This window comes from Anas acuta, chromosome W (assembly GCF_963932015.1).
Source record: "Anas acuta chromosome W, bAnaAcu1.1, whole genome shotgun sequence".
Taxonomy (NCBI): Eukaryota; Metazoa; Chordata; class Aves; order Anseriformes; family Anatidae; genus Anas; species Anas acuta.
The window spans coordinates 22,161,689-22,175,187 of record NC_089016.1 but is presented as its reverse complement, the minus strand read 5'-3'; the positions used below and the strand labels follow the sequence as shown (position 1 = coordinate 22,175,187).

Genomic DNA, 13,499 nt, shown 5'->3' with positions numbered 1-13,499 from the left:
AAAGCCAACTGCATCCTGGGCTGCATCAACAGAGGAGTGGCCAGCAGGTCAAGGGAGGTGACTGTCCCCCTCTACTCTGCCCTCGTGAGGCCCCATTTGGAGTAATGCATCCAGGTCTGGGGCAAAAAAAAAGCACAAAAAAAGATGTGGACCTATTAGCAGGGGACCAGAGGAGGGCCATGAAGATTATCAGAGGGCTGGAGCACCTCTCCCAGGAAGAAAGGCTGAGAGCTGGGGATGTGAGGTCCATCTATAAGAATGGTTGTAAGGAGGAACCAGGGAACTACAGGCCTGTCAGCCTGACCTCGGTGCCAGGAAAGGTGATGGAGCAGGTCATCTTGAGTGCAATCACACAGCATCTGTGGGACAGTGGGGGAATCAGGCCCAGTCAGCATGGGTTCATGAAAGGCAAGTCCTGCCCGACCAACCTCATCTCCTTCTATGAGTGGGTGACCAGCCTGGTGGATGAGGGAAAGGCTGTTGACGTAGTCTACCTAGACTTCAGCAAAGCCTTTGACACAGTCTCTCACAGTATTCTCCTGGAGAAGCTGGCGGCCCATGGCTTGGACAGGTACACTCTTTGCTGGCTGGACGGCCAGGCCCAGAGGGTAGTGGTGAATGGAGTAAAATCCATCTGTCGACCAGTGATGTCGACGATGAGTGGTGTTCCCCTGGGGTCAGTGTTGGGGACCACCCTCTCTAATATCTTTATTGATGATTTGGATGAGGGAATTGAGTGCATGCTCAGGAAGTTTGCAGATGACACCAAGTTGGGGGGGAGTGTCAATCTGCCAGAGGGTAGGAAGGGCCTGCAGAGGGACCTGGACAGGTTGGATCGAAGGGCAGAGGCCAGTGGGATGAGGTTCAACATGGCTAAGTGCCAGGTCCTGCACTTTGGCCACCTCAACCCCATGCAGTGCTATGGGCTTGGGACAGAGTGGCTGGAAAGCTGTGCAGAAGAAAAGGATCTAGGGGTGTTGGTAGATGCTCGCCTGAACATGAGCCAGCAGTGTGCCCAGGTGGCCAAGAAGGCCAATGGCATCCTGGCTAGTATCAGGAATAGTGTAGCCAGCAGGACCAGGGAGGTGTTCATCTCTCTGGACTCAGCTCTGGTGAGTCCGCACCTCGAGTACTGTGTTCACTTTTGGGCCCCTCACTTCAAGAAAGACATCAAGTCCCTGGAGCATGTCCAGAGAAGGTCTACAAAGCTGGTGAAGGGTCTGGAACACAAGTCTTCTGAGGAGCGGCTGAGGGAACTGGGGTTGTTTGGTCTGGAGAAGAGGGAGGTTCAGGGAAGACGTTATTGCTCTCTACAACTACCTGAAAGGCAGTTGTGGGGAGCTGGGGGTAAGCCTCTTCTCCCAGATAACTAGCGATAGGATTAGAGGGAATGGCCTCAAGTTGCACCAGGGAAGTTTCAGGTTGGAAATTAGGAGACATTTCTTCTCAGAAAGAGTAGTCAGACTTTGGAACAGGTTGCCCAGGGAGGTGGTGGAGTCACCATCCCTGGGGGTGTTTAAGGAAAGGTTGGACGTGGTGCTTAGGGACATGGTCTAGTGGGTGATATTGGTGGTAGGGTGATGGTTGGACCAGATGATCTTGGAGGTCTTTTCCAACCTTAATGATTCTATGATTATGTTTTCAGCCTGGAGAAGAGAAGGCTCTGAGGAGGTCTCATTGTGGCCTTTCAGTACTTAAAGAGGGCTTATATAAAAAGATGGAGATTGACTTTTTACTCAGACAGATAATGATAGGACAAGGTGGAAGGGTTTTAATCTAAAAGAGGAGATTTAGATCAGGTGTTAGGAGAAAATTCTTCACTTGGTGGATGGTGAGGCACTGGAACAGGTTGCCCAGAGAAGTAGTGGATGACCCATGCCTGGAAGTGGTCAAGGCCAGGTTGGATGGAGCTTTGAGCAACTTCATCTAGTGGGTGGCATCCCTGCCCATGGCAGAGGAGTTGGAATGAGGTGATCTTTAAGGTCTAAGCCATTCTATGATTTTATGATATAATACCTTACCATATATTTTTTGCCTTTTGTTAACCAAGTGAAGTGACTTGCACTTTTAATAAAATAGTCAAGTATACTTAACTCTAAATTGATATGTAAGTTATATAAATATACCTTGAAGGAGTAGAGCCTGTATGTAGTACAGTTTTCCCTGTAGTGTCCATTCTCTGAATCACTAAGTGATCTAACACCATCTTTTTCTTGGCTCTTTCAAGAATATCTTCTTCTACTGATCCTTTTGTGACTAGCCGATAAATATTAACCTATGTATGTTATAAATAGGCTTTACTTACATGCTCACAAATTACACAGGAAAACAATATTCAGATAAGATTAACAACAACAAAAAAAAAACCACACCTTGAACAACAACAATGTTAGTCCTTACTTCTAATCTTCTATCTCATTGAACTAGTATTTCTCATATGAAACCAGTCAATCACATTACCATTGTCTCTACGTAAAGTTTTTAAAAAATAAAGAAATTCTTAGACCTCTCCTCTTTAAACTTCAATAATTAGGCACAAGCATGGCCATAAGGAACAGTGTCATATCTGATTATTACTTGAAGTCTTCTGCAAGAAAAAAAACCAAAGAGAACTACTAATTATTTATCATTAGGTAAAGGAGATGTGCCTTAAATATAACAGTTATTTTCTAGGATGACATGAAGCCAATGAACGTGAGACAAGCCCAGAACTCTTCTCTCTACTCATCCATATACTACAGCTACTATGCCATTTCTCCATATAGGGAGAGATTTATTTATTTATTTATTTATTTATTTATTTATTAAAAAATGTCAAATGAGCATTATTAACATTTTTAGACATACCTGGCAAGTTCTAGTTATTCTCAAAATACACAAAGACTGCAATGGCCAGACAAACAGCTTATGGCTACTGTGTGAAACCCTCCTTCAGGTTTGAAGCTTAGAAGACAAATATGCATACCTGTTTTTTCTGTCCAATCCTATGAGCTCTAGCCTGCGCTTGCAGATCATTTTGTGGATTCCAGTCAGAATCAAATATAACTACAGTGTCAGCAGATGCCAAGTTTATACCTAATCCTCCAGCTCTGGTAGACAGCAAAAAGCAGAAATCCTGAAATTATAAAATAAGAAATAGCTTTATATATGTATTAGTCATAATAATGCTTTGTGGAGCGGACTATCAACTCATACACTATCAAATAGCTCTTCCATAGGTGAAGCTTCTTTAAGTATGAAGCTTAAATATATATATATATTTAAAGAAAACTAAGCAGCTATGGCATAAGAGGGAAGATTCTTGAGCATATAAATAACTGGTTAAGAGATAAGAAACAAGAGTTCTGTCAGGGTCAATGCTCTTCAACACACTCAGAAACAATATGAAAATAGTATGATCAAAGTTTTCAGATGATATGGAATTATTCAAGGACAAAGGACAACTATGAAGGACTGCAGGAGGATCTTATGAGACAGGCAATAAAAAAAAGCATATGAAATTCAAGATAAAGAGAAATAGGAAACAATTTTGAATATTAAATACAGTGACAAGTAATAGCAAACCATTAATGCACAGGAATGAGTCCTTGGAGTTGTCATAGATATTGAGACCTTCACCAGTAATAGTGAAGAAAGTTGATTAGGTAAAATGAAGTTTTATGGATTATTAGGAAAGAAATAGAGAATAAAACAGGAAACAATTCTGTTGCTGCACAAGTCTATAATTTACCTCCTTTTTTGAATACCATGTGAAGTTTGGATCCCCCTTCATCTTAAAAAAACATACAGTACAACTACAAGAATTCCAGAAAAAGGCAATGATGTCTATATTAGAAATTTACATACAGAAGTTAGTTCTGTTTTAACAAATATCTGAAGATTATGTTATGAAATTAAGTCCTTCCTCCTCAACCATAACATAAATATAAGCCCAATAGCAACTGACAAATGTTATGCTTCTATTGCTGAAAAAAACCCTGCCAGTGTTGAACAGAAGACCTAAGATTATCAAAGGTATGGAATGGCTTCCATTGTAGGAATGCTAAATAAACTAGGAATCTTATAGAAGTACACAATGGCTATAAATCAGTTCTTCATTTTCTTCCAGGGCAAGGAAATAAAAAATAGAAAATGAAGATAACAGAAGCCAGATTTAAAAAATATTTAAAACAATTTTTCTTCATGCAAGGATATACACAACTCAGTTCTGCCCATTCCCTAAGTACTTGTTCAATGTCAAAGGCTTATGCAAAAGTTCAGTGCTCCTGTAAAAACTGAAGGACTAAGTCCTACAAAAACAAACAAACAAACAAACAAAAAAAAACACAGGTTAAATTCTTCAGTGTTTATACAGTACTGAAAATTACTTTGATAAAAAGCACGGTCAAAAATCTAAAAAGGTAACTTATGCAGTTATATTAGTTAAACGTCATTTTCATAAATTCTGTTTCCTATTTAACCTCTTCTCAGAAAAAAAAAGAGTTGTAAATCTTGTAATATATAGGTTACCAAGAACAAAATTTCAACATGATACATCCCTCACTTTTTTCTGTCTTAATTTTTTTGGTAATATTTGTTATATTTCTTGGGAAAAAAATAAAGCTGTATAGATTTAAAAACCACCACCCACTAATATCATACCTCTGATCCTTCTGCATTAAAATGATCCAGTGCTTGTTTCCTCAATTCCCCTTTTATTGATCCATCAAGTCTCTAAAGAGATCAAATATTACAGTTAAAGAGGAACTCTCATACTATATTCTAATCAGAGCAACTTGAAATCTCAATTGCCAAAACAATTAGGGGCAAGGAGAAGAGTAATGTAACACCTTTCTAATTTATCATTTTCATTTCAAAACACCATTTATCATATAGTCTTTTTCTGTACATAAAATTAAACTTTTATAAATCCTTCTACTAAAAAGGACACTTTTACGTTTCTTAAGCTAAAGTGGCAAAGATCAAGGCTTCTTGGCTACTACCAGCAAATTCCTACCTGAAAAGGAAACTGACGATACTTCAAATATTCTGCTAGGATGTCTAGCATCCTCACCATCTGAGAGAAAATCAGTACTCTGTTGCCACGTTCTCGTAGACGAATCAGTAGCTTGTCAAGAAGGATTAGTTTCCCACTGCTTCGTATTAAATGCTACAAAGATAAGAAAAGGTGTATTGCAAAATTAGTTCACCTTAACACTAATATACACTGCAGTTGGTTACACTTTTTTTTAAGGTTTTTAAGGTTTAAGGTTTTTTAAGGTTTAAGGTTTTCTTTCTTGTCTACTGGAATGGGAAGAATGACAGAAATTTTGACATTCCTTTAAAAATATGTTTTAAAATGTGCACACAATAGTCTCCTAGAACTAAATAACGCATTCAGATGACCATACTATACCACTATATACATTTACTAGTATGCAGCATTAATTGAATATGAAAGTTTAATAAGGACTTAGTCAGTCCTGATCTCGTAAAAACTCATTATAAAAGCATGGAGTACTCTAATTGGAAGCAACAGGAATACTAACTAGCATGTTTTAAAGGAAATGCATTTCTCAGCTTTGGCTAATAAAACATCATCTTAACGTTTCATTAAAAAAAGTAAGCAAATAAACTGTGCTACAAGTTAGAGCAGTTGAGATATAGACTCAATGTTTTCCTACCAAATAATTATTTGGTAGGAAGTAAGATTACGTTACTAATTTAGTACTACTTACTCCTTGCTTTCCATCTTTTGAACAGAAATAAGCACTGCTATTTGACCCTCTAATTATTTTTAAACAGTAACTAATCTGTCAAGTTTCTCAGGCAAGTTAAAAGTGAGAGGAATCTTGTTTGTAGAGCCCAAGAGGCTTTAGATGGCTTATAGCATTATACGTGGTCTGTTCTGAAAGTAGTAGGACTCATTTTTTTTAAAAAAAATTATTCATGAGAATAGAACAAACTATTAGAATTTTTCAAAGTAGCACCCTTCTGCATCTACACACTGCTGCCAACGAGTTTTCCAGTTTTTGTACGCCTCCAGGAATGCCTGGACCGGAATGCTGTTTAGCTCCCTCGTCACGGCCTCTTGAAGCGCCTCTACCGATGCATGATGCTTCCCCTTGAGCGTTGATTTTACTCTCGGGAATAGAAAAAAGTCTGGCGGGGCCAAGTCGGGGCTGTAGGGGGGCTGAGGCAGCGTTGCCACCTTGTGCTGGGCAAGATACTCCACTACGCGGAACGCTGTGTGGCTTGGTGCGTTGTCATGGTGCAGCCGCCAATTGTTGACGATGGCTGGGCGGACACGAGCAATGCGTTTTCGCAGTCTTGTGAGGACTTCCACGTAAAAAACTGCATTAACTGTTTGTCCGGGTGATACAAACTCTTTGTGGATGACTCCATGTCGATCAAAAAAGCAAATGAGCATGGACTTTTGCTTGGATTTGCTCATTCGTGCTTTCTTGGGGCATGGGGAAGCAGGGGTGTGCCATTCTGTGCTCTGCCGCTTACTCTCCGGGTCATATTCAAACACCCACGTCTCGTCACCAGTCACCACATTGTCCAAAAAGTCGGGCTCCTCATTCACATGATGAAAAAGATCCTGGCAGATCGCTTTCCGGTTGGCCTTTTGCTCCTCTGACAACACTCGCGGCACAAACTTTGCGCACACTTTCCTCATGGCTAAGTTTTCTTTCACCATCTCAAAAACTTGGGTTTGAGGAATGCTCAAGTCATCAGCAATCATTCTGATACTCATCCTGCAATGACAGTTCAGTAAATTTTTCACTCGCGACACATTTTCGTTGGTCTTGATGGTCAAAGGGCGTCCGGAGCGGTCGTCGTCTTCCACTCTTTCCCTACCTTCTCGGAAAAGCTTGTGCCACTCAAAAACACCCGATCTACCCATGGCAGCATCACCGCAGGCCTCCTTAATCACGTTGTGAGTCTCTTTGCCCGTTTTACCAAGCTTTACACAAAATTTGATCGCGTATCGCTGCTCCAGTAAACGCTCCATGATTTTCCGTGACGAGGCCTTTCGACAGGTGTTCACAGTACAAGCAACCTGCTCTCTTCAACGGCCGATAGCCGACTGCCGATTTTTCCCAGCATTCCCAATATCTCCCTCCACCGATCCTGCGTGTGCAGACCGCCTCTTGTCCGCCCGTTTGCCCAGGAAAAAGCCAGTCCTACTACTTTCAGAACAGACCATGTACCTTCTCAGCTCCAGTGGGAACAACTAGAAGAGGAATTCAGATGCACATTGAATTTAATGTTGAAAACATCAGGCCTCTTTAGGTGAAGAGGCTCAGGATAGAATTATGTAGAATAAAAAAATTGGATTTAGGTGCTTTTATTCCTTTTGCCTGAAATGAGAAGGATGCATCATTCATAGTAAGAGTTAGCAAAGCTTATTCAGATGAGCCAAGAAAATCATTATTAAAAATATGCAATTATTACAAATAATGGCTGAACAGTTCTAAAGAGTTTAATTATAATTTAGGTAGTTAGAGTGTGCCACGTTGTAAATTAAATACCCTTTACCTTTGAGAAACACTTTATAATATAAAACACCTTGAAATCACAAGCTGTCACTGCACAATCTAGTAGTTTTGGGAAAGTCTTGAAATTATGAACTTCAAAGCTTACAGAAAAAAAAAAAATTGATCATTAGAAGCATTTATGTTGGTATAAAATGCTGCCAGGTGCCCACCAAGATGTTCTCTCACTCCCCCTCCTTGGCAGTAAAAGGGCAGAAATTATGATTAAAAAAAAAAAAAAAGAAAGAACAACAAAACTCATGGGTTGATATTAGGACAGGAAGATCACTCACCAATTACAATCACGATCAAAACAGACTCAGCTTGGGGAAGATTAATTTAATTTATTGCCAATTAATAACAGTGTAGAGCAGCGAGAACTAAAAGCAAACTAAAAACCACCTTCCCCCCATCCATCCTCTTCTACATTCTCCCCCTGAGCGGAGCAGGGGAGCAGGGAATGAGGACTGTGTTCAGCTTATAACGCTTCATCTCCGCCACTCCTTCACGGTCACTCTCTTCCCCTGCTCCAGTGTGGGGTCCCACCTATGGGATGCAGTCCTTCACAAGCTGTTCCAACGTGGGCTTCCCACAGGCTGCAGTTCTTCAAGAACTGCTCCAGCATGGGTTTTCTCCACAGCGTGCAGTCCTTCAGGAACACACTGCTCCAGTGTGGGTCCCCCATGGGCTGCAGCTTCCTTCAGGGTATATCCACCTGCTGTGGCATGGGGTCCTCCATGGACTGCAGTGGGACAACCTGTTTCACCAGAGAAGGGCGACGAAGCTGGTGAGGGGCCTGGAGAACAAGTCCTACGAGGAGCGGCTGAAGGAGCTGGGCTTGTTCAGCCTGGAGAAGAGGAGGCTCAGGGGCGACCTTATCGCTCTCTACAGGTACCTTAAAGGAGGCTGTAGTGAGGTGGGGGTTGGCCTGTTCTCCCACGTGCCTGGTGACAGGACGAGGGGGAATGGGCTTAAGTTGCGCCAGGGGAGTTTTAGGTTAGATGTTAGGAAGAACTTCTTTACTGAAAGGGTTGTTAGGCACTGGAACAGGCTGCCCAGGGAGGTGGTGGAGTCACCATCCCTGGAAGTCTTTAAAAGACGTTTAGATGTAGAGCTTAGGGATATGGTTTAGTGGGGACTGTTAGCGTTAGGTCAGAGGTTGGACTCGATGATCTTGAGGTCTCTTCCAACCTAGAAATTCTGTGATTCTGTGTGATTCTCTGCAGGCTACCTGGAGCACCTCCCCCTTCTTTACTGACCTTGGTGTCTGCAGGATTGTTTTTCACATTTTCCCATTTGTCTCTCTCACAGCTGATGTGCAGCATTTTTTAAACTTTCTTAAATATGTTATCACGGAGGTGCAACTAGCATTGCTCATTGTCTCAGCTTTGGCCAGTGGTGGGTCTCTTTTGGAGTAAGCTCTTATCTGACCTGGGGCAGCTTCTGGTCTCTTCTCAGAGGCTGCCCCTGCAACCCCCCTGCTACCAAAACCTTGTGACATGAACTCAATACAAGTACAAAGATTGGTTAACATTTACAAAACAAACAAAAAATGCAACAAAACCCTGAAGAAAAAAAAAAACAACAACAAAACAAAACACAAAACAATCACGAATCATCTTTAGTAATGATGCTTACAGGTATTTTCATTTATAACAATAAAAAAAAAAAAGACTAAGCTTTGGATGTTTATTACTTTTATTTCCTTTCAGTTTGGTTGTTTGCAGGCATGCAGCGAACAGTGTTTGTTTACAAAAAAGCTTGAAGAGACTATGCAGATCACTTTCTGTTATCACATGGACTGTTGGTGCTTTGCCAGTCATGCATTTGCACAGAGATGCTTTATTTAGTATTGATCTCTCTATTATTCAGTTCTAGCTAAGAAATAAAAAAACAATTCACTTACCTGTAAAACCCATGATGTACATTTAATTGAGAACTTGTTTATTAATATTAAATGTTAACATTATATAATTCTATTAATATACTTTAATAAGAACTACTAAATTGCTAGAACACTACAAAATTTCTGCATGTATATTAGAGATGGAAAACAATTTTATAAAAATAAATTAAAAACAAGGTGGTATTACCTGTAAGGCCTCCTGTTTATTATAGAATTCATTATCATCTGGTGGTTTAATGAGGTAGCAATGGTTACAACACTTCTTGAGTTCCATCATGATGTTCAAAAAGCCTGAGGTACTGCCTTTTGAACCTTTACTCAGGGCTTTATAATTCCTGGTTAAAATCCACCTATGATATAAAACGTGTAGTGGAAGTAATTTCTAACATGTCATATTTCCACAAATGGTAAGCTCTCAAAATATCATTTAAAATTGCATCATGAAAACTATTACACTTCATTACTTTTCATACAGACATCTAATTAAAATAGTGCGATTTTAAAAGTGTCATTACTTACTTGTAATATTGCTTCTGTAATGCACTCATTTCCATCCTCAAAATTTGCTCAACCTTAGCAGGTAAAGACTTTTCTACATCTTTTTTAACTCTTCTGAGTAGAAACGGTTCAAGTTCTTTGTGAAGACTTGCATAACCAAACTCTCTCCCTTTGCCATGTTCCTCTTCAAAATCTTCCCAGGAAGAAAACCTTCAACATAAGAAAGAATAAAGGGAGAATAATGACACAGTATGAATGACCTGAAGAAGCAACAGCGAAGAAACAGAACACATAAAACCCATAAATATACCACATGCACACAAAAGCATATGGACTCATTCCCCACTCCCCTCTGTTTCATTCAATAAATTTCTGAATTTTCATCTCACAAGCAATTCTAAACATTTTGTCTGCAAATAGTAGAATGGAAGTTTCCAAACACTTTTGCAAAATGAAAGTTCAAAACAAACTACTAAATTTTAATTTCTCCAATGAAAGCTCTGCATTTTACTTTTCTGCATGGAAACCCAGGTAGAAGGTTACAGAAATTCCATTATTATATTTCTCAAGAGCAGCATGAGAAAAAAAAAAGTTGCATGGCTGGAGGGAGTGCAAGAGAACAGACCACTTTACATACTTCTTGCAGATTGGATGGTCTAGCTGAAATTTGATTATCCTCTGATATGTGCTAACAGACTAAGAAAATGGACTGTAAGGTTCTGAAGAAGTCGATGTAATGCATAGCTCCGAAATTGGAGCTACAGTGATTTGTATTCACAAGATATCTGAAAGGAACATGTGTTCTCCTTTATTCCAGATATAAACAGAGGTCACTACAGAATAATGTCAATACAATAAACGTGTTGTATGCAAACCATAAGGCTGCCTGACTGAACTACTGTATATCAGGCATCATGGTACAAACTTGTTCTCATTAATGGTACTAACACAGAAAAGAAGACATCCTCAGCCCCATTCTGTTTCCATACAGTAAGTCCATGTGGTTTTCCTTTTAGATTAAGATACGTGTTTTCAGGGAAAAAGACGTATATCAATCAACCATACATCAATATCAACCACATACATCAATCCACCCTTTTTGTGGACTGCTAAAACAGAAAAAGCAGCAACTGCTACCAGAATGACTTATCAAAAATAGAATGAAAAATAGTATGAAAAAGTATGTACATCTATTTTATATAAGATATTTAAACTGTTTCACAATGTAATTCTCTATCTCTATTGATTCTCCAATCACTAAAATATTCCACCATAAGAAACTTGATAAATAAATAAAAAGAACCATGTAAAACTCTTCCTTACTTTTCTGGCATGATGAAGTGCAGCAAAGACCAAAGCTCTTTGAGGGAGTTTTGCAGAGGGGTTCCAGTAATAAGAAGACGATGATTAGACTTGAAGTCTATTAAAGTCTTGTACAGAAGGGAATCATCATTTTTTAAACGATGAGCTTCGTCAACCCCTATAAACACCCAATTCAGACCACCAAGGAATGACTTAAAGAAATTGGGATGGGGGAAGAAGACATTAAACAAGTTAATATATTATGGAATTTCTGACATTTTACATGAGGTTATAAATCCCATCACTTTTTTATTTTAATACCATATGGACACCTATGCATTTTTAGCATCAATTTTGCAGGATTCAACAAAAGGTTATGGAAGCATCCCAAGTTTAAGAGAAAAGAAAAAGTCTAAATAAAGTTGATCTATAAATTTTCAAATAAAATAAATAAATAATAATAATAAAAAAAAAACAGAATAGACTATCTTCTTTCCAGTATGTACAAACAAATGAAGTAAAGAAGTTCCACTCATTTGGCTTTCAGTTAAAATTTTCATATGCCATTAAGATTAACAATAACTCTATGGGCTACCAACATAGAAATAGTAAGAATATACATACTACTGCACACACAAATACAAAGAAAACATGGAATTCAGAGTTGTGAATCACAGGTGTTTGGGGCTATGAGTTGTTTTTTTTTTTTTTTCAGTTCCTGGATGATAGTCTACAAAAAAGTAGAGCATTTTGAGAAGTGAAGAAATTACTACAGTAATGAGAAGCCCAAGCAAACTGATATGGAGAAAAAAAAAGGGGGGGGGGGAGAAAGCCATACCACACATACAGAAAATATAAATGTGTTTTTTTAAAAAAAGAACACTTCACTGCCATATTTCTAAAAGCAACGTTGTCATACTCCACATCCAGAACCAAAATACGTGCAACTCAAAAACATTTGTCAAATGTAAAACTCATTTAATCACCCTGAAGAAATAAGTGTAATTACCTTATCCTTCAGCAAAATTTCATAAGTTGTTAGAAGTATATTAAATTTTAATCGTTTGGTCTGTGGATGCATCCATTCATGAGTTCTTATCTATAAAAAGAATCAAGAAAATTGTAAGCTAGAAGAAAAACAGTCTTATTGGTCAGTATGACTTTAAGAACTACAGCAATATAAATGTTAAGTGACATACAATAATCTGATCACAAAACAGGAACACAATACTCAAGCTATTAATTTAAACTTCTGAAAAAATGACAAAATTTCCACAAAACTTTTTTTTTTTTTTAAATTTAACAGTTGCTTACGTTCCTCATTTCAGAAAAGGAATTAAAATTGTGGCTGGTATACTTAAATATTTATATTTATTTTATGGACCTAAATAATTTCATGACAAAAGACAATTTATTTTCAAATGCAAGGTTGCATTTTTAATCATTTTTATTATTAAGCAGGAAGGGAATCTTTCACATACATTTATATCAGAACAAAATTTAAGCTTTTAATTTGCATTTTAAAAACAAAATATTTCAAATAAGTATTTGAAATATTTATTAAATAAATATATTATTTATTGATATTTATATATCAGGCCCAGATATTTATATCGGAGATTAGCATAAGACAGGAAATGAAATGAGTCTTGCTTTTTACCACTAAGCTTTTTCAATGATACAAAGAAATACTCACCATATTTCTGCTAGTTATATCTCCTAAGTAAACCACAGCATTCATCTGAGGAGCCCAAGTTTGAATCTCTCTTTGCCAAGACGTCAAGGTAGAAAGTGGCACGACCAGCAAAAAAGGCCCATACAGTTGATGTTCATGGAACAGGTAGTTCAGAAAAGAAATTGTTTGTATTGTTTTTCCCAAACCCATTTCATCTGCAAGAATACAACTATTCCCTCTAAAAAAAAAAAAAAAAAAAAAAAGGAAAAAAAAAACAGTTTTATAAATGCTTACAATTTAAAAACAGCAAAACTCATTTAAGACTATACTTACTTGCACCATGAGTGAGCAAGCCAATTCAGTCCATTTAACTGATAATCTCTTAACTCTAAACTCTCATGTCCTCCAATATAAGATGGCTGCTTCTTTAGTGCAACAAACCTTGGCCTCTGTTTAAGAATCTGTCAAAAGCAAATTGAGCATCAGTCCTGCTACTGACTGAAGTTATCAAAATGCTTTCCTATAGAAACAAATTAGCGGTAGAAATGTTGTTGAGTTACCAATTCTACTGTTTATTCATCACAGACAACTAGGCCAT

At 38.3% G+C, this 13,499-nt stretch overlaps 1 protein-coding gene across 11 annotated transcripts in view; it reads right to left on the bottom strand.

Annotated features, from left to right (window-relative positions):
• LOC137847007 (chromodomain-helicase-DNA-binding protein 1-like) overlaps nucleotides 1-13,499 on the bottom strand; it is an 87,026-nt gene that overhangs the window by 25,342 nt on the left and 48,185 nt on the right. For all 11 annotated transcript variants that reach the window (XR_011090715.1, XM_068665198.1, XM_068665200.1 and 8 more), the window contains 10 exons: nucleotides 13,235-13,362; nucleotides 12,923-13,139; nucleotides 12,236-12,325; nucleotides 11,248-11,438; nucleotides 9,946-10,134; nucleotides 9,614-9,776; nucleotides 4,997-5,149; nucleotides 4,642-4,713; nucleotides 2,966-3,115; nucleotides 2,127-2,275 (listed from right to left, as the gene is read on the bottom strand). Coding sequence is in view for 10 of the 11 variants with exons in the window: in XM_068665198.1 (XP_068521299.1) it covers nucleotides 2,127-2,275; nucleotides 2,966-3,115; nucleotides 4,642-4,713; nucleotides 4,997-5,149; nucleotides 9,614-9,776; nucleotides 9,946-10,134; nucleotides 11,248-11,438; nucleotides 12,236-12,325; nucleotides 12,923-13,139; nucleotides 13,235-13,362 (1,502 nt within the window). In the remaining variant the exon portion in view is untranslated. The remainder of the gene's footprint in view (nucleotides 1-2,126; nucleotides 2,276-2,965; nucleotides 3,116-4,641; nucleotides 4,714-4,996; nucleotides 5,150-9,613; nucleotides 9,777-9,945; nucleotides 10,135-11,247; nucleotides 11,439-12,235; nucleotides 12,326-12,922; nucleotides 13,140-13,234; nucleotides 13,363-13,499) is intronic.